The 25,143-nt window shown below is 42.7% G+C and overlaps 1 protein-coding gene across 6 annotated transcripts in view; it reads left to right on the top strand.

Annotated features, from left to right (window-relative positions):
• The window catches only part of dgkz (diacylglycerol kinase zeta), a 549,506-nt gene that overhangs the window by 503,422 nt on the left and 20,941 nt on the right, over positions 1 to 25,143 (top strand). For 5 of the 6 annotated variants that reach the window (XM_033039211.1, XM_033039212.1, XM_033039207.1 and 2 more), the window contains 4 exons: positions 13,704 to 13,750; positions 18,088 to 18,208; positions 19,134 to 19,170; positions 22,630 to 22,729. In XM_033039211.1, the coding sequence (XP_032895102.1) occupies positions 13,704 to 13,750; positions 18,088 to 18,208; positions 19,134 to 19,170; positions 22,630 to 22,729 (305 nt within the window). The remainder of the gene's footprint in view (positions 1 to 13,703; positions 13,751 to 18,087; positions 18,209 to 19,133; positions 19,171 to 22,629; positions 22,730 to 25,143) is intronic. The other variant, XM_033039209.1, reaches the window with a different exon arrangement.

Genomic DNA, 25,143 nt, shown 5'->3' with positions numbered 1-25,143 from the left:
ATCAGAGCAGATTATATGATCATTTACCTCCTTCCAGTTAGTTTTACCATTCTGTACACGGGAAAGGCTATGTACATGCAACAAGCCACCAGATTAAGTGGTTGAGATAGATATAGTAAAAAAACATTTTAGAGACATATGGCCAGGTACCTGGATAGGAAAGGTGTCGAGGGATAAGGGTCAAACACAGGCAAATGAGATCAGGCATTTTGATCAACATAGACAATTTGGGCCAAAGAGTCTAACTCTAAAACTCTTAAGATTCAAAAGCTGATCCCTATCCTGCAAGAGAACAATGGGTATACTTGAAAAACATTGTTTGATAGTTGTGAGTTGAGTTAGACACCATGAAGGAAGCAAAAAGCTTAATATATACAAGTCTGTCCGTGATCATTTTTTCCCCAAAAATGTCTTTTGCACGCATTTGAAAATATAATTTCAATAAGTGAAGTTGTGGAAAGCGTTTCTTTAGCAGTGTATATGGTTAGAAAGAGTTTAATGATGCAAGGGTGTACATTTCCATCACTTCACAAATCGCACCATGTTATTTTAAGGCCAGTAAATTGCCTGATAAATTGCAGCCAACATCCTTGGTTCTGTGGCCTTGGCTGTGGTGCAGATTTAGGTAATGTGCTTTTCTAATCAAACCAAAGTGCACACATCCCTTCACTGCAGCTCAGCCTGATGTGTGGTTTCCAGCTTGGCTATCAAAGCTGAGCAGGAGCTGTAAATCTCCTGGAGGAATGGAAAATAACCATTGCTCTCTAATCCACGGGGACTCGCATCAAAGAATACAAAACTACCAGCAGAAAGCTTCAAAGCCGGACAAAAATAAAGCAAATTATCAGCGATGTACTTATTCAGGAATTCTCAAATCATACGGTTTAAAAAGTGACAGGATATTGCAATAATTCCTGGATAGTTTAGTTTAGAGCTCTAGCGTAGAACAGGCCGTTCAGCCCACCGATCCCTGGCCGACCAATGATCACCCATACACTAGTTTTATCCTATACACCAGGGACATTTTACGGAAGTCAATTAACCTACAAACCTGAACGTCTTAGGAATGTGGGAGGAAACCAGAGCAACCGGAGAAAACCCATGCGGTCATAGGGCAACCTACAATCTCCTAATGGGTGTCTGGTGTTATAAAGCAGCAACTCCACTGCTGCATCACCGTGCTGCCCTTGTAATTCAGAATATGCCTGATAATACTTCGGCTATGTAATATAAGCCGGAGATATCCAACATAATATTTTGTCTCTCTCATGGAGATGGCCATCACAGCAAGATCGGCATTCAGTGTCCGACCCAAATTGCCCTGATTAGATCTAGAATCACAACCCACTGATAGCAAAGAATCAACATTATAGAGTTATACAGCATTGAAACAGGGTCTTTATCCCACCTCATCCATGCTGACCAAGGTATTCCTGAGCAAGCCCTATTTTCCTGCATTTGGCCCATATTTCTCTAAACCTTTCCCATCCATATACCCCTGCAAATATATGTTAAGCATTGCAATTACTCACCACTGCCACTTCCACTGGCTGCTCATTCCATATATCAACCAACCTCTGTGCGAAAACCTGCCTTTCAGTCCCTTTTAAATCTTTCCCACTCACCTACATCCTCTCGTTTTCGACCCCCCCTACACTTGCAAAAAGACTATTGCAATCCGTTATCAATCTAAGGTCACCCACCCCTCAGCCTATTGTACCCTCAGCCAGTCTTGTTCAATATGTGCCGATGGAGGAGAGATTGTACTCAGTGGCATTCCAATGCATCTCTTGCCTTTGTCTTTCTAGGTGATGAGGTTGCAGGTTTTGGCAGCATCTCCAAGTTACCACATTGATATTTGCAGATAGTATACATTAAAGCCACTGTGCACCGCAAGTGGAAGTTCTGAATATTTACGGTGGAGGATGGGATGCCAATCCTGCATAATTGTTCTAAACTGTGTTGAGCTTCGAGTGTTGTTGGAACTGCATTCATCCTGTCTCGTGTTTGTGGGTACAGGAAGGCTTGAAGGTATCAGGGGGAGGGTTGCTTGTTACAGGAGAAAGCCTTTCACTGTACCTCGGTACACGTGACCATAAGCTAAACTAATCCTCCAATCTCTTTTAACTTGTCGAATGAAGCTTTTGGTTAATGGTGTTAAACTGTGGGATTACGAGGGGAGGTTATTATATTGTCTCTCTTAGAGACAGTTACTGCCCAACACCTAAAGTGATTTGTCAGCCGCCTGGATGTTGTCCATGGCTTTTTGTCTGCAGGTGCTGACTGCCTCATTTTCTTAAGTTGTGAATAAAGTTGTACATTGTGCAATCATCATCAACCATCCCTCCTCCGACATGATGGAATCATTCTCTTGCAAACTGCCACGATGTATCTCCATGGTGATGTTTTGGCACTGAGACCTGGCCTTCAATCCCCACACTTTCCCTTTCTGTTGGTTATAATTCTAGCCAGAAGAGTGTTTTCCTCATAATTTCTCTTGTTTTTAGTTTACTATAGCTCCATGACACCATAATAGTCAAATGTCAACTTGATATAAAGGACAGGAGCTTTCATCTTGCCTCAGGAGTTCAAATCACTTGTCTATATTTGGGCCAGGACTGTAAAGAGTGCCCATGGCAGTTATCAACTGTGTTCTCTATTAAAAAATGCCTTATTCCTTAGATTTCCTTTTAAAAACTTCCTCTCATCCTAGACTTATGCCCTCACTTGCATGAGGTAAGAATTCTGACCAACTACCCTATCAGTGCCTATCATAACCTTACATACTTGTATCAGGTCACCCCTGAGCCTCCTTCACTCCAGAAAAACATGCCCAACCTATCTAGTCTCTCCCCATGATCAAAGTCCTCCAGTGCAGGCAACATCCTGGTGAATATCTTCTGCCCTTTCTCTTGTGCAACTTCTTGTAGTACAGTCAAGTGTGGCCTAACTCTCTGAAACACCTGGATAAGAGACACACCTGTGTCAGACTCCTATGCGTACACAACAGCTCAATTTTCAATTCCATTATCCCATCCAAGACCATCTCCAAACTCGTGGAACTTGAAGTCAACACTTCCCAGCTGTTATCAGATAACTGAACCACCTACTAGAGAGCTGTCCTAACCTACCATATACCTCAGGGGATGACCCTCAGACTATCTTTAATCGGACTTTACTGTACTTTAGCTTGCACTAAACATTATTCCCTTTATCCCATATCTGTACACTGTGGACAACTTGGTTGTTATCATGTACAGTCTTTCCGCTGACGAGATAGCATGCAACAGAAATGTTTTTCATTGTACCTCATTCCATGACTTTCTGTTTAGGTACATTCATTAGTGTCCTCCCATTTTATATAAACGCATTTTGTCTTTGAGCACATGAATAAAGTGGAATTTCATTCTACTCTTGTTGGTCCACATTGTCTGATGTATGCCCAGTTTAGAACAGCCCGATATGTCCTGAGACAATCCATTTAGCATGGTATATGTGACATACAATGTAATAAAACGTGAAGACAAGACGTTGTCGTTAGGAGGGCCATACTGTCATCCTTCCTTCCTGCCAGATGGATCTGCAGCAAGTTGAATTTTGCAAATGAGGCCAATTAATTGTATCCTTTGTGTTGATTTTTCCCACCATCTTCCACAACCATTGACTCAGTGGCAGGGTCCTTCAAGACGATGCACTCAATCAGTGCAACCAAGCCATTATTGATGATGGACAATTAAATTTGTCATCCCGAGTCCATTCTTTATCCTTTCTATCTTCACTGCTTCTTCCAAGTTGTGTTTGGCATGACAGAGTATCATCAGTTCAGGGAAGGGTGATGTTAATCCTTTCACTGAGCTGAAGAGAATATATATTTTAAAGCAATGCTTTTATATAAGTTCTGTCAGAGCTCTTCCTTCTGGAACGTTAGTTCAGTTTCTCGTCCCAGACGAGCCTGTCCTGCTGAAATTTCCAGTATTTTCTGCTGTTATATTACATATACAGCATCTGCAGTTTTTGAAAAATATTTATTTTACTTTTATGTAGGAAAATGCTTGTAATTGACTTTAGATTATTTGAATGTGAAGCCAACCAAAGAGCCGGGATTTTCCATGCTATTTTATCTATTTTCAATGAGTGAAACTCTGGAGTGATGACAGAGGACACCATGTACCCACCCTCTTGTGTCTGCTCTGACAATCAGTTAGGCTGTGGCTGTTCTGTGACCAAACTGCATTTACCTTCCGCACCATATTCTTGTAACATGTTTGGTTAATTAATATAGACCAAGTTTAACTTATCATTTGCGCAAGACAGTTCCATATACCTGCTATAGACACAAAATGCTGGAGTAATTCAGCGGAACAGGCAGCATCTCTGGAGAGAAGGAATGGGTGATGTTTTGGGTCGAGATTAGTTGGATTTGGAGAAAGCAATAGCCTGCTAATTGCTTCTTTAATTTTTGTTCCAGATTTCCCTTGTTTGAGCTGATAGTTCCCTTCTCTATGCCTTGCCGACTGAATTCCGTACATTTTCATCCCAATTCCAGCCCCAACAAACAGCTTTACTCTTCGGCCCCCACTGGCAATTGAGGCCCCAGCTGTCAGCTCACAGCAGCAATTGGTCAAACATGAGTTTTTAAACTGGCTGTAGCCTGAAGCGAAACATCTGGCGAAACAATGAGTTGCCACAGCGAGCAATAATCAGGTGTGCTTGTCAGCCTGAGGACGTTTGAGTAGCAAATACAACAAGGGCGGCAGCACGGTGGCGCAGCGGTTGAGTTGCTGCCTTACAGCGCTTGCAGCGCCGGAGACCCAGGATCGATCCCGAGTACGGGTGCTGTCTGTGCGGAGTTTGTACGTTGGTAAGCCTAAGGTTTGGCTGATGTCTCTAATAGTTTTATTCTTGTTTCTCAGTCTCATATGAGAGAATGGAGCAGCTGAGCTTGTACACTCTGGAGTTTAGGAGGATGAGAGGGATTCTTATTGAAACATATAAGATTGATAAGGGTTTAGACACGCTGGAGGCGGGAAACATGTTCCCGATGTTGGGGGAGTCCAGAACCAGGGACCACAGTTTAAGAATAAGGAGTAAGCCATTTAGAACGGAGATGAGGAAACACTTTTTCTCACAGAGAGTGGTGAGTCTGTGAAATTCTCTGCCTCAGAGGGTGGAGGCAGGTTCTCTGGATGCTTTAAAGAGAGAGCTAGATAGGGCTCTTAAAAATAGCGGAGTCAGGGGATATGGGGAGAAGGCAGGAACGGAGTACTGATTTGAGATGATCAACCATGATCACATTGAATGGTGGTGCTGGCTCGAAGGGCCAAATGGCTAACACCTGCACCTATTGTCCATTGTCTATTAATATTAAAGAATGATCAGGAGCTAACAATGTACTTTTAACAGTTCCATCTTTAAACTTCATTTGTCCTTTGAATTTATTCAAGTACATTTGGGCAACTTAAAATAAAAGCTTTTTCATGGAAAATGTGTGATACCATGTTTGTATGCACACCTATGTTCATATACGCACTCACACAAACAAATCCACACACTGGGTCATCTTGCAATTGTTTCATTAACTAGTTTAGCTTGGAACAATTGAGTATATTCAAGAAAGATATCATTAGATCTTTTTAATATTAAGTCACAGGACTGATGTTACAGGATTGATGCAGGTAGCTGACAATGAGGGGGAGAGATCAGGCATGATCTTATTCAATGGCAGAGCACAGGCAAGGAACCAAATGACTTAAGTTGTGCTGCAGAGCACAGACAAAATGTAATTGCTTCAATGTTTCTTTCTATAGTAGGGTGGCACAGTGGTGTAGCTAGTAGGGTAGCTGCCTCACAACTTCAGAGGCCTAGGCTTGATCGGAACCTCCAGCGCTATCCTTGCGGAGATTGCATGTTCTCCCTGTGACTGCATTGGTTCCTTCTGGATATTTCCACCCACATCCCAAAGGTTGGTAAAGTAATGTGTGGGTGTGTGATAGAATCAGGAGGGAATTGACAGGAATGTGTGCCGGGAAACAAACAAAGTCCTGTATGATTAGTCTCAAAGCGTGCTTGATGTTCAGTGTGGACCAAAATTGAGAAGAAAGCATGTTGATTTCTCTTTGAGAATTTAATTAAATCAATGTGTCAGTTTAAAGAAATTGGAATTAATATTGTTTCATCATTCTCAGATACTTGTACTAATTCAGAAGAGCTAATCAAAATTAAATTTGTTCATTTATATATAAATTATGCATTGCATTATTAATCACAAGATTGAGCAACTGCATAATTAATGTCCATATTTACAGAAAAGAATAGTACTATAGATCCTCTATCTGACAGACACTGCTTCACGGATAATACACAATTGTCATGAGTTCTGGGAGTTTACTCAATTTGTTTCACTGCCAAGCATTCAACAAGAGAGAAATATCAAACATCCTGAGCCTTTTATACCCTTGAGTAGATTTTTTTTTAAACTTAATATGTTTATTTTTTTGTAGAAACTCATCTCTTTCAAGTTCATAGCTTCAGGCAATAATGCTAATGGCCTCCTTTGTAATCGGTGATATTTGGCACATGGCTTCATCTCCTGACATCTATTTATTTGCTTATCTTCACCATTTGAAGCACTGGGCCAGAATTAGAACAGTGTCAACGGATAGGAAGCAAATGTTCAGTTAGATGTACTTGCATCATTATACAACTGCCCAAGTCCCAAGTCGAGTTTATTATTATATGCACAAGTATGGTGAGGTACAGGTACAATGGAAATCTTGTTTGCAGCCACATCACAGGCCCATAGGCTTGGACGATACACAAAACATAAATTAGAATGAAGATTTAAGTAAGTAGATTTCACAGGATGTAATTGTCAATGTCTGCAGAGTCTTGAACAAAATGTACTTTGGAGACATTTTATGGATTGTGTCCAAAAATGTGTGTATTTTTGTCTGCTGGTGCTGATAGCACCACACCTTTGGCCTAAAGTACAACAAGATAGCTAACAAATCAGCGTTCAAGCCAGCCAAAAACCGGACGGCATGCATTCTTCCTTTCATAGGTCACTGGACCGAATTTCTCCTTCACATCCTGAAGCAGGCAGGTGCAAGCAATTCTCAGCTGCATTTATATCCTGATGGTTGAGCTCGCCTGTGGCAGGACTTTGCCTGTCACAGCTTAAAGGTCAGCCACTTTTTTTTCTCCAAAAGACTCTCTGTGTAATTTAAAAGAGAGATGAATGATGAGGCCCAAGTCCAGTTGTGCTTGTCTTTTTTTGGATTCCACTGCTGCTGAATCTTACACAAAGTGTTGGGATTTCTGTACGTTCTTCAGCATTAGTATTTTCATGAACATGTTTCAGGTGCTAGGTGTGAGAATGTCTTGGAGCTTTCTAATACTGGGGCATGGATTATTTTTGGTGTGAACTACAATGGACGTAGACGACTGAGGCGAGGAAAGCTGCGCAGAAACCTTCAACAGTTTGTACCACTATTCACACCCACGTGCACACATTCAGTAAATACACCCAAATTACAGCTACAGTTACAGCAAACGGGTACTTTAGTATCTTAAGTTTAGCGTAACCACATTAACCCAAGTCCTAAACATACATTCCTAAACACCAGGGGCGGAAATCCAGGGAGGGGGGGGGGTAGGGGCGAGGGGGGACAAGTTCCCCCCCCTGTTTTGAGAGGTGGGGGACGATCCCCCCCCCCCCCCCCCCATTTTTTGTAACCCGGATTTTAAAACTCGGTGAAATCTCCGCTTTCCGCGAGACAGTGGGGGTGGGACTGATGATCGAGGGCGCCGATTGGACGAGGGAGACGTCGGTCAGCAGGCAATGGGGGGGAGACCATGATGATTCAGCGCGATGATTGGAGGAGGGAGCGGTCGCCAAGAAATTGTGTCCCCCGGTCCCCCCCATGTTTTGATAGCGATTTCCGTGTCTGCTAAACACACAATATTAAACAAAAGTGTTTCACAGTATCTCAGTACACATGGCAATAATAAACATTCCTTCTTCATAGCTCACAAAGAATGGGACATTTGGTCAAGAAAGGACTGACATATATATCATCACTCGGAATGTCAGAATGCCCCTAAGTGCTGTGGAGTCAATGCAATACTTGTATATATTCACTGTTGTACTGTAAAAAACATAATAGGCAACAGACAGTAATTCCACCATAACTTATTTGATAACTAGAATAACTAGATCATTTCTTTTAGAACTTCAATGTATAAATGTCATATTTCTGCGACATAATCCTGATAGGAATGCACCTATCTGCGTCTTTCCCAAATCTGAAGATAATATCAAGTTACTAAAAAAACAGCAAAGGCGTTCAGCGGGTCAGGTAGCATCTCTGGAGAAAGTGGATTGGTGATGTTTTGGGTTGTGATCCTTCTAAAGCAATATTTGAATAGATCGATTTGGACAGATAGATATATGGATCGGTGACTGGTTGGTCAGTGTGAAGAAGGGTCCTGACCAGAAATGACACTTATAGAATAGAATAGAATAGTTTCTTTATTGTCATTGTAACATGAACCATGTACAACGAAATTGTAAAATGTCAGCCAGTCAGTGCACCATTCAAACATTTCTAAAAGCTAACGATACATACAAGGTAAAATATTTAAAAAAGATAAACAACTAAAATAAATATCATAAAAATAGCACGCATAAACACCCAGCCCTACATCCTTCTGTCGATTTCACAGTCTCTTAGTATGTATCGCCCCTGCGTTCCTTGGCGGCTACATTTAGTGCCTTTATAGCAGTGGGGTAAAAACTGTTTTTAAGTCTGTTTGTCCTTGTCCTTGTAGATCTGTACCGTCTGCCTGACGGTAACAGTTCAAACAGGGAGTGTCCGGGGTGGGAAATGTCCTTTATAATACTCTGGGATTTTTTGATGCAGCGGGAACTGTGTAAGTCCTCCAAGGTAAGGAGAGGGCAGCCGACAATCCTCTGGGCGTTGTCAATGGCCCTCTGGAGCGCTTTCCTCTGAGCCGCTGTGCAGCTGGTGTACCATACGCATACACAGTATATTAGGATGCTCTCAATGGAGCACCGATAAAAGGACAGCAGCAGTCTCTGAGTGATGTTATTCTTCCTGAGCACCCTCAGGAAGTGCAGTCTCTGCTGGACCTTTTTCAGCAGCGCAGAGGTGTTCACGCTCCACGTCAGGTCCTCCTCAATATGGATTCCCAGGAAGCGGAAGTCCGCCACCCTCTCCACACAGTCCCCTCTGATAATTAATGGTACCATGTCCGTTTTATTCTTTCTGAAGTCTATTATTATTTCCTTTGTCTTTAAGGTGTTGAGGAGCAGGTTATTTTCTCCACACCACACTGTCAGCTGCTCCACCTCATCCCGGTAGGCGTACTCGTCCCCCCCGGAGATGAGTCCCACCACCGTAGTGTCATCCGCAAATTTGACAATGGTGTTGCTGTGGTGGGCGGGGGTGCAGTCATGTGTGTAGATGGTGTAGAGCAGGGGGCTCAGCACGCAGCCCTGTGGAGAGCCGGTACTAAGGCTGAGGGCCGTGGATGTGTGATGGCCCACTCTGACTCTCTGGCTGCGACCCGACAGGAAGCTATTTATCCACATGCAGGTGGAGTGTGGAAGTCCCAAGTCCCCCAGTTTGTCCACCAGTTTGTGGGGAAGGATGGTATTAAAGGCAGAGCTGTAGTCCACAAAGAGCATCCGCACGTAGCTCCCCCGCTGCTCCAGGTGGGACAGTGCAGCATGGAGAGCTGTGGCTACAGCGTCCTCTGTAGATCTATTCGCTCTGTACGCAAACTGGTGGGGGTCAAAGCTTCGGGGCAGGAGTGATGTGATGTGACCCCGGACCAGTTTTTCAAAACACTTCATCACCACTGGTGTGAGTGCGACTGGCCGGTAGTCGTTGAGGCTGGAAATGTGGGTTTTTTTTGGGCAAGGGGACTATGGTTGCGGACTTCAGACAGGGTGGAACAGTGGACTGGGCCAGAGACTGGTTGAAAATCCTCGTACAGACTCCAGCCAGCTGGTCAGCGCAGTCCTTCAGCACGCGTCCAGAGACGCCGTCGGGTCCAGTAGCCTTCCTTGGATTGATGGCCCGCAGCGTGCGCCTCACCTCATGCTCCTCTATCTTGAGGGTTAGGCTGCTGTGGACCATGTGGTGTGATGTGGCTGTCTCGGGTGGCTCCATGTTCTCCAGAGATGCTGCCACTTGAGTCGCTCCAGCACTTTGTATCTTTTTTTGGAAACCAACATCTGCAATTCTTTGTTTATCGTGTTACTAAAGTTACTTGAGCAAAACACAAAATGCTGAAGTAATTCGGTGGATCAGGCAGCACCTAAATAGGAATGGCTAGGCGACGTTTTGGGTCAGAACTCTTAGAGTCATCGTGATACAGTGTAGAAACAGGCCTTACAGTCCAACTTGCCCACACCGGCCAACATGTCCCACCTTCCACTAGATCCATGCTTCTTCATATCAGTCATCTCTATCCATTCATCTATCTGCAGTAATCTATCTGTTCATGTATCCAAATATCACCTATCCATTCCCTCCACTGATGCTGCCTGACCTGCTGAGTTACTCCAGCACAAGTTTCCAGTACCTGCAGTTCTTTATGTGTCCACTAATGTTACTTGATTGAAGGAACGGGTGATGTTTCGGGTCAATACCCTTCTTCAGACCGCAAACGTCACCCATTCCTTTGATCCAGCGAAACTGCCTGTCCCACTGAGTTACTCCAGCATTTTCTGTCTAGCTTCGGTTTAAACCAGCATCTGCAGTTCTTTCCTCCACATACTAAAGTTACTACATTGCTGTTGGTGGGAACATGTTATAAATTGGTTACTGGTCTCTCACATGGCAGCAATAACCCTCAAAACTTACAGCATTGACCGTATAGCACTTTGGGCCATCTGATTTTGCAATTGGTGATAGATATCGGCAGCAAAGGGAGCCTCGGTGGTGGTGGGGCCTCGCGGTCGATGAGCGTGAGGTGGGAGGGGAAGACAATGGGGACCCGGCGTTGGGGGATCGTTGTGAGAGACGGTGGGGGAACAAAGGGGGATCCGGTGTGGGGGAGGGGGGTACTCTAGTTTAAAATCCTCTGCCCAGGCGATAAGTCTGTGTTTGTTCATTTGTTCCGTTGAAGGCGCTATGTACACGGCAGCCAGATAACAGTCGCTTGTCTTTTTCTTTTTGTTTTCACTTTTGATTTCAAATTTTTGTGTACTTTGTGTGTTGTGACTGTCGGCTGACCAATTCCCCTCCAGGGACGAATAAAGTTTTATCGTATAGTTTATGAAATGTAGCCGTTAAAAAGTTGGTTCAGGAAAATTGCCTAATTTCCATGTCTGTTTCTTGGCTTGCATTCTGCTTTGAAGCAATTCTTAAACAGTTTAAAGGTTTTGGTTCATTGACCTTCACAGCTGTAGCTTGCTACACTCAAATGTCTCCTTGACAAAACAAAAATGTATCAGCAATTCAGCTGCCAAGCACCGTGCTGTAAATGTTGAAAACACATTTCAATTGTTTGTATTGCTTTTTTACCTCTATGAATATGATCTGGGTTCATAACTGAAAACCATATATGCTGTGGTGTAGTTGAGCAACTGAGGGTCAGACAGCATCTCTGTAGAACATGGGTAGGTGATGTATTACGCTGGCACCCTTCTTAGGACTGATTGTGGTGGGGGAGCGGAGAACGCTAGAAGAGAGGAAAGGCAGGACAAAGCCTGCAGAGTGATAGGTGGATACAGATGAGGGGGTTGGAGGTTGATAGGCATATGGTGGGACAAGAGCCCGAGATGAAAACCCAAAAGGTCTAAGGATACAAGAGATGAGAATGATAAACCCAGACGAAGGAATAAAGGTGGAAGGGGAGGGGGAAGAGAAGAAGTGTGTGCGAGTCCAGGATTGTTGTAACTTTATCAAGGTCCTGCCAGTAGAAGTCATTCCTTTTACATGTCCTATGAGGTTCATGCTTTTTTATCAGTGATATTATTGTAAGACCACACAATTCCAAATTTCTGTAAGCCCAGGATCAAGTATAAGGCTGTAAGATGTCATCGTTTATGGTGGGATGTCACAGATTCTAACACTATGCTGTGCTTATATTACAACTGTGCCAATACTTGGTATTTTATTGGCTACAATGCGCATTGACATTTCCTGTGGGAATGAAAAGATCTCTCAGTAAATGAAAATATTTCTTTTCTTTCACTAGTTGCATTAAAGTCTTTAACTAGCCAATAAAATGTGTGCAGCATGTTACAATGTTTTATTGTACCTGTGCCTCACCATACGTGTGAGTATGACAATAACACAGTATTAACATGTCTGAGATGATGTGCCTTGAGCCATAAGGATAGAAAGGCTGGAAGCATATTACAGTCTTAAGAACACAAAAACATCATTCATGCTACCCGTAACTTTTTCTTTTCAATCAGGATATTTTAATAGCATCATATGGGTTACTATTTACAGAGCTGTCACCCGTTCTAAACTGATGCTATTAATATCACCCTAACTTCTTAGGTTAAAATTTGTATGTGCACCGATTAGTACCACTTAATATTGTAGTTGTATCATCAAATACATTTGTTATGTGTTTTGGACTCGGAAAAATGGGAACTTTAAATAATCACAGTCAAAATGAAACCACAGGTGCTGCAAGACATCTAAAATGAAAATGCCACAATACTCAGCAGGCCAGGCAGCATCTATGGAGAAAGAAACACCTTTCACGGTAGCTCTTAATGTCCTTCTGCACTTCACATTCACTTTTTCACACATTTACTAGTTGTTCACTTTCTTCTCTCCCTATTTCACTTGAGCATCTCCCTAATCTTTTTCCTTTCAAAACCTCCTCTCGTTTTCTCTTTACCACTTTTCACTCGCCCACATTCTTCAGCCAACTAACTCTAATCCCATTCCAAGTTCCTTTTTTCAAGTTGTCTTTCAATGACAATATTCCCCTCCCCCTGTGCTGAATGTACAACTATTCATTATGGTGGATCGTCGTCAAAAATGTTATGTTCAAGTAACAGAAAATATGTCTATTCAAAGAATTGCAAAAGACACTACAAGTCCAAAGCGTGTAAAGCCCCTGTCCCACTTAGGAGACCTAAACAGCAACCTCTGGTGACCTTGCCCGCCACCCAAAAAAAAAATCAAGATCGAGGTGACCTGCAACCTCCTACCACCTCCCACGCATATGAAGAAAACCGGCTTCAACTAGACCTGCGACTAAATAATTATCGATTTTTAAAACAACAACCTATTTTTAGTCAAGGCCGGTTTTAATCATGATGAAAAAATAGCAGCAACCTACATGAAGCCTCGACCACGCGGAAACCACTTTCGACCATTAGGGAGAGTGACCAAAACCCCCGGTGACCTCATGGAAACCTTGGGTGGCGGGCAAGGTCACCAGAGGTTGCTGTTTCCGTCTCCTAAGTGGGACAAGGGCTTAAGGAGAGGTGTTAAAATTCCTGAAGTTGTATGGAACTTCCCACAGAATACAAGGCAAAGGCGTGAAGTGAATCGTGGGACATTTCTTTCATTTTTCTGATGTTACAAGAGGTCAATTGAATTTAGCGGAATTGTGGTGTCATGTTTTTGAGAATTAACTGCTTGTTTTAGATATTGTCAGTTTTCAGAATGGCTTTGCTTAAATTATGACATTTCTTCTTTTAGTAGATGAGAACCTTCTTCATGCAATAAAGAACAGTGACCTACAGCAGGTAAGGCAAAGCTTTGACAGAAAGCCCATTGTGTTTTATAAAAAACAGTATCAGTGATATTTAACCAGCTTAATGCAATGCCTGGTCTGAAGAATAGCCAGAACTATCATGGGTTCTGAGCAGTTTACAGGGGACCTAGATTATGTATTAGTTTCCTGTGGTCTGGGCCATAAAGACAACTTGCATGCACGTAGCACCCTTACAAGATAGTTAAGGATCTCAGAAGTCTCGTCAGATAAACCACAACCAAGCAAGGATACACCTTACAGGATCAGGTTAAGGAGGGAATTCAAGAAAGATGAATAGCATGATTGCACAGAGGAAGTCTGGGATGTTATTAATTTGGATGAGGTCATTGAAGGCTTTGTGGCCAAGTTTGCGGATTATACGAAAATAGGTGGAGGGGCAGGTAGTGTAGAGAAAGTAGGGACTCTGCTGAAGGATTTGGACGGGTTGGGAGAATGGGCAGATAGAATATAGTGTAGCAAAGTGTGGAGTCATGCATTTTGCTAGTAGGAATAAAGGCGTAGATTATTTTCTAAATGGGGAGAGAATCCAGAAATTGGAGGTGCAAAGGGACTTGGTGCAGGATTCCAAAATGTTAATCTACACGCCGAATCAGTAGTAAAGAAAGCAAACACAATGTTTGCATTTATTTCAAGAGGGCTTGTACACAAAAACAGAGATGTAATGCTGAGGCTGCATTTGGAATATTGTGAGCAATTTTGGGCACCATATACGAGGAAGGATGCACTGGTTCTGGAGAGGGCCGAGAAGAGGTTTACAAGAATGTTTCCATGATTGCTTATGAGCATGGACGTTGAGGAACACAGACTGTAGAAAATATCAGGGTTGCAGGAGGTTGCAGAGATGGGTGTGGGACATTGTCTGATGGAATGGTGTTTGAACACTCAAATACAACTCGAGGTTTGTACATTTACCAGAGAGGTTTGCTGCAGCTTCATGTGAAAGCATCTGTTTGACTCCTGCGATTAAATGAACCCTGCAATTGGTTTTGGTTTATTTTGTTCCTCTGATTCGCCTGTGCTGTTTCCATCTTCAACTAATGTCAGGGTCAAGTTTCTCATTAATTATCCTCCAGAAGTAATAATTGAAAACTTATTTTGTGGAAACATATCCATTATATAAAAGCAAGACATTATTTCCCTTGAAGCATAAGGGCAAGAAAAAGTAATTTATGTCAGCGAGTTTCATTTTTCATGCAGACAGTCACAATTTGTTTTACATTCTGGGCTTATTAAATTCACATTTGTAAGATGGCATCTACAAAGATGGAAGGGTGGACTGCATTTTGAGAGGTCAGGAAATACACCAGGGAAACATAAAACAATGAAGGAGAGAACGTCTCAAACAAGGTTTTTGTGTTGGAAAGGTTGTGTTGCAACGGTGTTTCAAATTGAGTACAAGAGTCGGGATGTTATGTTGGAGCTGTACAAAACATTGTTAAAATGCATTTGGCGTATTGCGTATAATTCTGGTTGCAGCATGGCACAGGACACATGTGGTAGCACCAGAGAGGGTGCACAAGAGATTCACCAGGATGTTGCCTCAAATGGAGGGCTGTAGTTATGGGGAGAGATTGGACAGGCTGGTTTATTCTCACTGAAATTGCAGGAGGCTTTATAGAGGTTTATAAAATTCTGAGTGGCATAGATAGGATGGATAGTTAAGAGTCTTTTTCCCAGGTCAGGATAATGGAGAACCAGAGGACACAGGCTTAAAGTAAGAGGAATGAAAGGAGGTCTGAGGGGTACGTTTTTGTAACAAAGCATAGTGGTGACGGTAGACAAAAGTGCTGGAGAAACACAGCAGGTGCGGCAGCATCTATGGAGCGAAGGAAATAGGCAACGTTTTGGGCCGAAACCCTTCTTCAGACTGTAGTGGTGAATGTCTATAACAAACTACTGTACCAAAGGAAGTGACAGGGACAGATATAATCATAATGTTTACAAGGCATTTGAACAGGTACTGGATAGGAAAGGCAAGAGGTATTCAGGCTTAATACAGGCAACTAAAATGAGCACAGGTAAATATAATGGTCAACATGGACAAGGTGGGCACAAGGGCCTGTTTCTGTGCTGTATGATTCTATGTTTTTAGAATTTGAAACACAAATAAAATAGAGGTCGAAGAGAAATTTAAGACGAGAAGTGGGAAACAAGACTGGGGTGGTCTTGGAAGGTAATGGAGGTAAAAGCTCAGGAATAAATATTTTGTGGTGGGGCTTTTTTAAGAAGGGAAACAATAAGCTAGTAAAAAGAGATACAGGAAATAGTAAATAGTCTTCTACTTGTTATTTAGTTTAGAGATACAGCACAGAAAAAGGCCCTTCGACCCACCGAGTCCGTGCCGACAAGCGATCCCTGTACACGAGCACTATCCTACATACTATGGACATTTACTATTTTTATAGAAGCCAATCAAACTCCAAACATGTACGTCTTTGAAATGCGGCAAGAAACCGGAGCACACGGGGTCATGGGGAGAACGTGCGAACTCCGTACCGACAGCACCCATAGTCAGGATTGAACCCAGGTCTCTGGCGCTGGAAGGCAGCAACTCAATTGCTGCCCCACCATGTCACCCAAGCATTATTTAAAATGCCACAGTATAATGTAATCCGCAGTATACTGATGCTCAGAATAATGTTTATATCAGACTGCATCATTTAATGAAGGACAAGGCTAGTGTGGGTGAGGTCGGGTTGGGGGGGGAGGGGTTCTAATAGTCCTGTTACACTCTGAAACTCTGTCATGGCATTGGTTAAGTGCATAAAGAGTTGATATTTTTGAGATGGTTGAATAATATGCTGGCTTTACTAGTTAGCACCACTCACTCACAGTCTGTGATATTCCAACTATTGCATCGAATGATGAAAAATTACAGAACACATGCCTAAAATATTCAAAGTTGTGCTCTGTGGGTGTAGTTCCCAATAGGAGCCCCTTTCCCAAACTCCATTGCAGATTTTTCAGATCTTCTGGAAATGTTAAACAGAATAAGTCTTAGAACAAAAGGAATTGCCTGAACGGCAGTATGAAAATCAGAAGCCCTCGTTTAATTCAATGCTAGCATTTATATCAAGAGGTCTGGAATACAAGAACAGAGAAGTTATGCTGAGGCTCTATGAGGCGCTGGTCAAGCCGCATTTGGAGTACTGTGAGCAAATGTGGGCCCCATATCTGAGGACGGATATGCTGGCTCTGGAGAGGGTCCAGAGAAGGTTTACAAGAGTGATTCCAGGAATGAGTGGGTTAGCATATGATGAGCGCTTGAAAGCACTGCGCCTCTACTCGCTGTAGTTTTGTAGGTTGAGGGGGGACCTCATTGAAACTTACAGAATAATGAAGGGATAGATAGAGAGGATGTGAAAAAGATGTTGCCACAGGTGGGAGAGTCTAGGACCAGAGATCATAGCCTCAGAATTAAAGGGCGCTCTTTTAGAAAGGAGGTAAAGACGAACATCTTTAGTCAGAGGGTAGTTAATCTATAGAACTCTTTGCCACAGAGGGCTGTGGAGGCCGTCAGTTGATATTTTTTAAGGCAGAGATAGACAAATTCTTGATTAGAACGGGTGTCAAGGGTTATGGGGAGAAGGCAGGAAAATGGGATTAGGAGGCAGAGATCAGCCATGATTAAATGGCGGAGTAGACTCGATGGGTCAAATGGCCTAATTCTACTCCTATAACTTGTGAACTTGTGAATTCTTTCAAGTGCACAGGATGACAGGAAGTACCGTGCCAAGCACTGAGATGCCTTGTGTATGAAATGGGAAGGAATGAGGACTGAATATAGGTAGGAACATTCTATGGAGCAAGGAAGAGGCACGGGATCAAACCCAAAGGCTGGAGGAGATCAGATACACTGATAATTGTGATAGTTCTCAAGTCCCAGAGAACCCAAGAAGGGATGGGAACTAAACTACTTCTAATTCTCTGGCAATATTTAAAATCTCATTGCATAGAATTATGCAGCAGCTGACCTAGTGGATGGTGCTTTTGCCTTTAAATGAGTGTTTTCTGGATATAAGTCCTAAGCCTTTTGCCATATTTTGGAAGAGACCGTTAGACTTTGGTTTCATTACTCCTCGAGTCCAAGGGGGATGTAAAAGGCACATTGTTTAGCTTGCCGGGTCAACAATATATTAGCAGGCATGTTACAACAGTGACTGCATTTGAAACTTAGATTGGATATAAAGCACTTTGGGCTGAACTGTGGTTGCAAAGGACACTTTGGTAGATGCAACTCTTTTTCAATGTAAACTCCATTACATTCTGTAAAAAGACTGACCCGCACTGTATATTTTGTATCTGCAGTTACAAGCGTTGCAAAAGTCAGGCGCTGATCTACTGGTGCGAGATTCTTTAGGACGGACCTTACTGCACCATGCTGTCAGCGAGGGAAACAAAGAGATTGTGAAATACATCATTGACAATGGTATGGAGCTGAACACCTGCTGGGAAATCTAAATTGTGTAAATCTATGAGCTGCAAAGATCTCAATGGCAACGTGCCCACCCTTCCTGTTGGAAACTTACTTTGCAACCCCTCTGAACTGCAAATGGGGACTTTACTATGTTCTCACCGCTAGCTTTTTTTCCTTTAATTATGTTTAATTCTTTCCGCTACCAATGACTCTGCCAATCCTCACCTCTCCCCGGGAGGGGAGTATCATTGCACACTACTAATTGTACAATGACACTCTATCAGGTGTCCTTGAGACTCTTGAAAGGCGCCCATAAATAAAATGTATTATTATTATTATTATTATTCGGTAATCCCTTATTCGGTTATAGCGGACAATCGGTAATAACAGACACCATTCCCCCACCCCACCCCACTCCACCCCCATGGTTCATTATAATGAGGGTATACTGTACCTCGGTACACGTGACAATAATAAACTAAAATATAAACAACTGCTGCAAGGAACACAGGAGTTGCTTGATAGGTAAAAACGATTGTGACCCATCTAATACTCCACCTTTATGTTTGCTACATTATACAATAAAGTTGTTGTCTTCTCGTTATCAATCAATGTCTGCCAGTAAACAAGAACACCAGACATGAACCAAAGAAGCTCCAGCAGTGAAGAGTTTGGAATGACAAGTTCTCCCAAGCATTATACACTTTCCAAATGTCTATCTCGAATTATTCACATACTGTGCACACAAGGTTATGTTCACACTATTGGCACGCAACTTAATCAAAACCAATGATGTGGGGTAATGGGATGCTCTATTGCCAGGGAAATCTCTATAAATGAATGGATGGAGGTATACAATGAGCTTTTAAAAGTGCTTTTGGTCATGTTAACCTATTTCTCTTTTTCCTTCCCTGCCCCACGCCAATCCTCTCACCAGCCTCTCCAGAAATCCTGGATTTAACAGAGAAAGAGAAGTAAGTTTTGACCCTTTATTTACACAAATAGTAATGAGAAAATGAATTACGTTATATCATTGTGATTAAAGAGAGAGTCTGTTATTTTAGTTTGAGTTATGGATATTTCTCTATAGATAAGAAGGTGAAGATTTCTAGCCTTGGGCCCAAGTAGTATGTGATTAAATCTTGTTCACAAACAGATAGGGATATCAGGCTATGAATTTAATCATGTTGAAGATTTAACTCTGGTAGTTAACTGATACCATGCTGGTTGATTTAAAGATGGAACCGATGACCATTCTCAACCCATTTGTGAAATTGGTCTGAGATGAGTTGCAACATGATTAACGGCCACATCGAAGCAAGGTGGCTACAGGATCTGGCTCACCAATGCCATGTTGTCTAACTACTGGTTAATCAGTGAATATTTTGGGTCCTTTTGTGCCTTGGGTCCATCACCCAATCATTTGTAAATATGCCTTCAGCTGACAGGCCCCAAATTCTGGATTTCCCTACCTACCAATTCTGCTATTTTAAGGTCCTCGTTAAAACCTACTGCTGTAATCAGGGGTCACCTATCCAAACACCTGTTTGTGTGCTTTCACATCAACTCTTTAATTCGTACTATGAAGTGCCGTAGGAGTTTTTTTACAATGTCAAAGTGTGACATAGATATTCAAGCTATAGTAGTTATAAAGATGCTTCTAGAATAATCTCCAGAGTATATGTTTTGCCAGACTCTAAACTTGTATCAGCTAGTGTAGCCTTCCATATCTCTAGTTTCCCACTCCCCTGACTCTCATTCTAAAGAAGGGGCTCGACACAAAACGTCACCCATCCCTTCTCCAGAGATGCTGCTGTCCCGCTGAGTTACTCCAGCGTTTTGTGTTTATCTTCAGTGTAAACCAGCATCTGCAGTTTCTTCCTGCACACATCAGCTAGGGTCAGATGGATTAATGCTGATTTTTCAGCAAAGAATGAAGTTTGAGGAAATTACAGAAGGGAAGAGACAGAGACTAATGTGTGAGGAGGGAGAAATTGAGATCTTAACATTTCTGTGTTTTTTGAACTTGGTATTTCAGCCAGGCCTTGGGAGCTAAGCGTTAGCTTTGACTTTCCCTGCAACTTTTTCGCTGAGAGGGAGGTATTTCTCAGAGGACTTTCTACTCTATGGAGTACAGAGTGTTCTGTCTTCTGGGACCCTGACATGAAGGCCCCACAGTCATTGTTTCTTACAAGCTCTTTTCTGCCTGCACCTACACTGCTCCTCAGCTTTAAGAAGTGCTGGCTGCGTTTTATGAGGGTCAGACAAGGCTGATTTCCCATGCCCCCCGAGTAGGCACGCAGCCAATGAATAACAGAGACACTGCAGCTGCACGCCTGACTCATTATAATGAGCTGGCAGCTCCAGCTTTACACCGGTACTCTGGCCACTTGAGGTGTGCAGTGTGTGCCTGTTTTCAGACTGGATCAAATGACAGGGCTGTAATTAAAGTAAATGCTAGATACATAGACAATAGGTGCAGGAGTAGGCCATTCGGCCCTTCAAGCCAGCACCGCCATTCAATGTGATCATGGCTGATCATCCACAATCAGTACCCCGTTCCTGCCTTCTCACCATACCCCTTGATTCCACTAGCCCTAAGAGTTCTATCTAACTCTCTTTTGATTGCATCCAGTGAATCGGCCTCCACTGCCTTCTGAGGCAGAGAATTCCACAAATTCACAACTCTTTGTGTGAAAAAGCTTTTCCTCATCTCAGTTCTAAATGGCCTACCCCTTATTCTTAAACTGTGGCCCCTGGTGCTGGACTCCCCCAACATCGGGAACATTTTTCCTGCTTCTAGCGTGCCCAATCCCTTAATAATTTTATGTTTCTAAAAGGTGTCCTCTCATCCTTCTAAATTCCAGTGAATACAAGCCCAGTCGCTCCATTCTTTCATCATATGACAGTCCCACCATCCCGGGAATTAACCTCGTGAATTTACGCTCCACTCCCTCAATAGCAAGAATGTCCTTTCTGAAATTAGGAGACTAAAACTACACACATACTCCAGCAGTGGTCTCACCAGAGCCCTGTACAACTGCAGAAGGACCTCTTTGCTCCTATACTCAACTCCTCTCTTTATGTTGCCAACATGCCATTAACTTTCTTCACTGTCTGTTGTACCTGTATGCTTACTTTCAGTGACTGATGTACTAGGACAAGCCAAGTCTTGTTGTACTTCCCCTTTCTCTAACCTGACACCATTCAGATAATAATCTGCCTTCCCAGTCCTGCCTCCAAAGAAGATAACCTCACATTTATCCACATTGTACTGCATCTGCCATGCATCTGCCCACTCACCCAACCAGTCCTTCACTCTGCATCCTCAGCATCCTCTTCACAGTTCACACTGCCACCCAGCTTTATGTAATCTGCAAATGTTCCAACCAATTTTCTATCCATGTCACTACCCTACCCCCAATACCATGTGCTCTAATTTTGCCCACTAATCTCCTGTGCGGGACCTTATCAAAGGCTTACTGAAAGTCCAGGTACACTATATCCACTAGCTCCCTTGTCCATTTTACTTGTTACATCCTCAAAATATTCCAGAAGATTTCTTAAGCATGATTTCCCCTTTGTAAATCGATGCTGACTTGGACTGTTCCTGTTACCGCGCCTGATCCAAATGCGCCGCCATTACATCTTTGATGATCGACTCCAGCATCTTCCCCACCACCGATGTCAGACTAACTGGTCTATAATTCCCTGCTTTCTCCCTCCTTTCTTGAAAAGTGGGATAACATTAGCTACCCTCCAATCCACAGGAACTGATCCAGAATCTATAGAACATTGGAAACTGATCACCAATGCGTCCACAATTTCTAGAGCCACCTCCTTGACTATCCTGTGATGCAGACCAGGCCATGGGGAATTATTAGCCTTCAGTCCCATCAGTCTACCAACACCATTTCCTTATTAATGTGAATTTCCTTCAGTTCCTCCATCACCCTAGGTCCTCTGTCCCTAGTACATCTGGGAGATTGTTTGTGTCTTCCTTCGTGAAGACAGAACCAAATTACCTGTTCAACTCGTCTGCCATTTCCTTGTTCCCCATAATAAATTCACCTGTTTCTGTCTTCAAGGGACCCACATTTGTCTTAACTACATTTTGTAAGCACTAATAAACGCTGCTGCTTCATTTATGGTATTTGGACAATGTTGCCCCAAACTTTGGGGGGTTGGAAGGGGGAGGTGCATTGGGCACAAAGTGCTCTCTATAATCAGTAGGTGTCAGGTGCGATCTAACCAACAGCGCCGATTGTTATCTTGACATGTTGGAATCCCAACATGCTTTAACAGAACACCAAGCCTTCTGGTTTGTATCTCTTTGTTGTTGAGTTTCAATTGTAGCTGAGATAATGCCTGGTGCTATGTTGGGAGCCTCGGGCTGCTGAGAATTGTGCTGGACATATGATTTCTTTTTGCAGTGGTGAGACAGTCCTACACAAAGCAGCTGCTCTCCGACATCGAACCATCTGCCATCTCCTTGTGGAGGCTGGAGCATCCCTGATGAAGACAGACTTACAGGTTTGTATGTCATCTCTGTTTAGCAATGACTTTGCAGTGACTCCTTCACTTGGACTCAATTCAAAGCATCTGGTTTAATGACTCATGTGCTCATCCATCCAGCCTTATTATTGCAATGGTAATTTAATACCTAATCCTAATCTTTACATACAGCGCCAAAGAACCTTATTTATATGCCACAATTCATATATTTATATATATAATATATTTCTTAACTTCTAGAAGCAGAATTAGACCATTCGGCCCGTCGAGTCTACTCCACCATTCAATCATGGCTGATCTTTCTTTCCCTCTCAATCCCATTCTCCCCATAATCCCGGACACTCTTATTTTATTATCAAGGCATGTACATCAGTAGCGAGCTGGCATTTATTCCCTTTATCAGTTGACCATTCTGTTACTGGTTCAGAAAGACAAGCATGGCAGCAGAATGCAGGAGCTAGGCCCACAATTTTTGTCACAGATGATAGAGAAACTCATTTGGTTACACCACCAGCCTTTTGTGCTTAGTAACTATAGAACCATTAGTTTCAGGTCCGTGTGAGGCCATTGCAGCTGATTTCAGTATCCTGCCGTTAGCCATAACCTTATTTTTGCTCTTTCAAATTCCGATCCAATTCCCTATTGGAAGCTATGATCGACTCTGCCTCCATTGCTCATTGCTCACCGCTTATTCCAGAAGGAAGTTATTTTTTGTGCCACCTTTGGGTCCTCTGTCAGTTTCAAATCCAGCTTACAACTCTTTCAACAATGGGAACAGTTTCTCAAACAAAAAACTAAAGTCAAGGGACACAGCGGGTCAGGCTGCAACCGTGAAGGGAAATAGACAGTTGACGTTGACAGTCAGGACCTTCAAATATTCACATACATATGCACCATATCTCTCAAATGCTATCAGCAACTCAGCTTCAATCACTCCAGTAACTAACAGTGAATCAACCATAAGGGCTGCCAGTTCCATTACTCTTGCTTCCTGTTGGGATATTTTCAGTAAGTCATTTCCAGGGGGAATATACTACCAGGGGGAATAACTACCACATAAACTGTGTAGACTATTTTCCAAATGGGAATAGGATTCAGAAATCTGAGATGCAAGGGGACTTGGGAGTGCTGGTGCAAGATTTCCAAAACGTTAATTTGCAAGTTGGATCAGTATCAAAGAAGACAAATACAATGTTAGCATTTATTTCAAGAGGGCTAGAGTATAAAAACAGGGGTGTAATGTTGAGACTTTATGAGGCACTGGTCAGATTACATTTGGAGTATTGTGAACAGTTTTGGGCACCATATCTGAAGAAGGATGTGCTGACATTGGAGAGGGTTCAGAGGAGGTTTACGAGAATTATCCCGGGGATGATTGAGGTAATGTATGATGAGCATTTGACGGCTGTGCTCGCTGGAGTTTAGAAAGATGAGGGGGGGGCCTCAATTAAACTTACCGAATAATGAAAGGCTTGGATAGAGTGGATGTGGAGAGGATGTTTCCACTAGTGGGAGAGTCTAGGACCAGAGGCCACAGCCTCAGAATAAAAGGACGCACCTTTAGAAAGGAGATGAGGAGGAGTTTCTTTTGTCAGAGAATGGTGAATCCGTGGAATTCATTGCCACAGAAGGTTGTGGAGGCCAAGCCATTGGGTATTTTTAAGGCAGAGATTGACAGATTCTTGGTTATTAAGGGTTATGGGGAGAAGACAGGAGAATAGGTTTGGGAGGGAAAGATAGTTCAGCCATGATTGAACGGCGGAGTAGACTCAATGGGCCAGATGGCCTACTTCTTCTATGACTTATGAACATCCGTTTAGGGGTGATGTAGTGTCCAGTCATGTGGCAGTCATATTTTAAAAGGGTAGTTGCCAGCTTGGGAGACAGGCTTGTGAGAGTTAATTTAGTTTCAATCCAATAGAATCCATTAATTGATGACAGTGCAAATCAGTAGAATGTGCACAATTTCTTTCCTCCATGTCTCTTCCACAAACCTGTCCAAACCCCACACGAAAGTATGAAAGGGAACTTTGAAAGCCACGTAGATGGCATGGAATATTGTGCCAGTCAGTATTAGGAACTCAACTTCCTTCCATGGGTAATGGAGACACACTTTATTCATGCACAGCACAAGCGATCAACCACACTGTAGAGAAATTACAATTTAAATTTATTTGTCTTTCCTGCTCCAGCCACTGTTGAAAACCACAGTCCCTCATGTATCAGCTTGTCTTATTAATGGTGCATGTCATAGCTAAAAGCCATGAACTTCCTGCAACCTTTGAAAATGGTCAATTCACATAAACAATCAGGTTTGTTTATATCGAATCAAACAAGGCTTCCAGAGTGAACTTATCTCAAATTATTTGAGGGCTGCTCCTTGTGACAGTTTATTATCCTTGCCATTTTTTTGTATTGTAGTTAATGAGACT

This window comes from Amblyraja radiata, chromosome 20, assembly GCF_010909765.2.
Source record: "Amblyraja radiata isolate CabotCenter1 chromosome 20, sAmbRad1.1.pri, whole genome shotgun sequence".
NCBI lineage: Eukaryota > Metazoa > Chordata > Chondrichthyes > Rajiformes > Rajidae > Amblyraja > Amblyraja radiata.
This window is presented reverse-complemented; position numbering and strand designations above follow the sequence as displayed.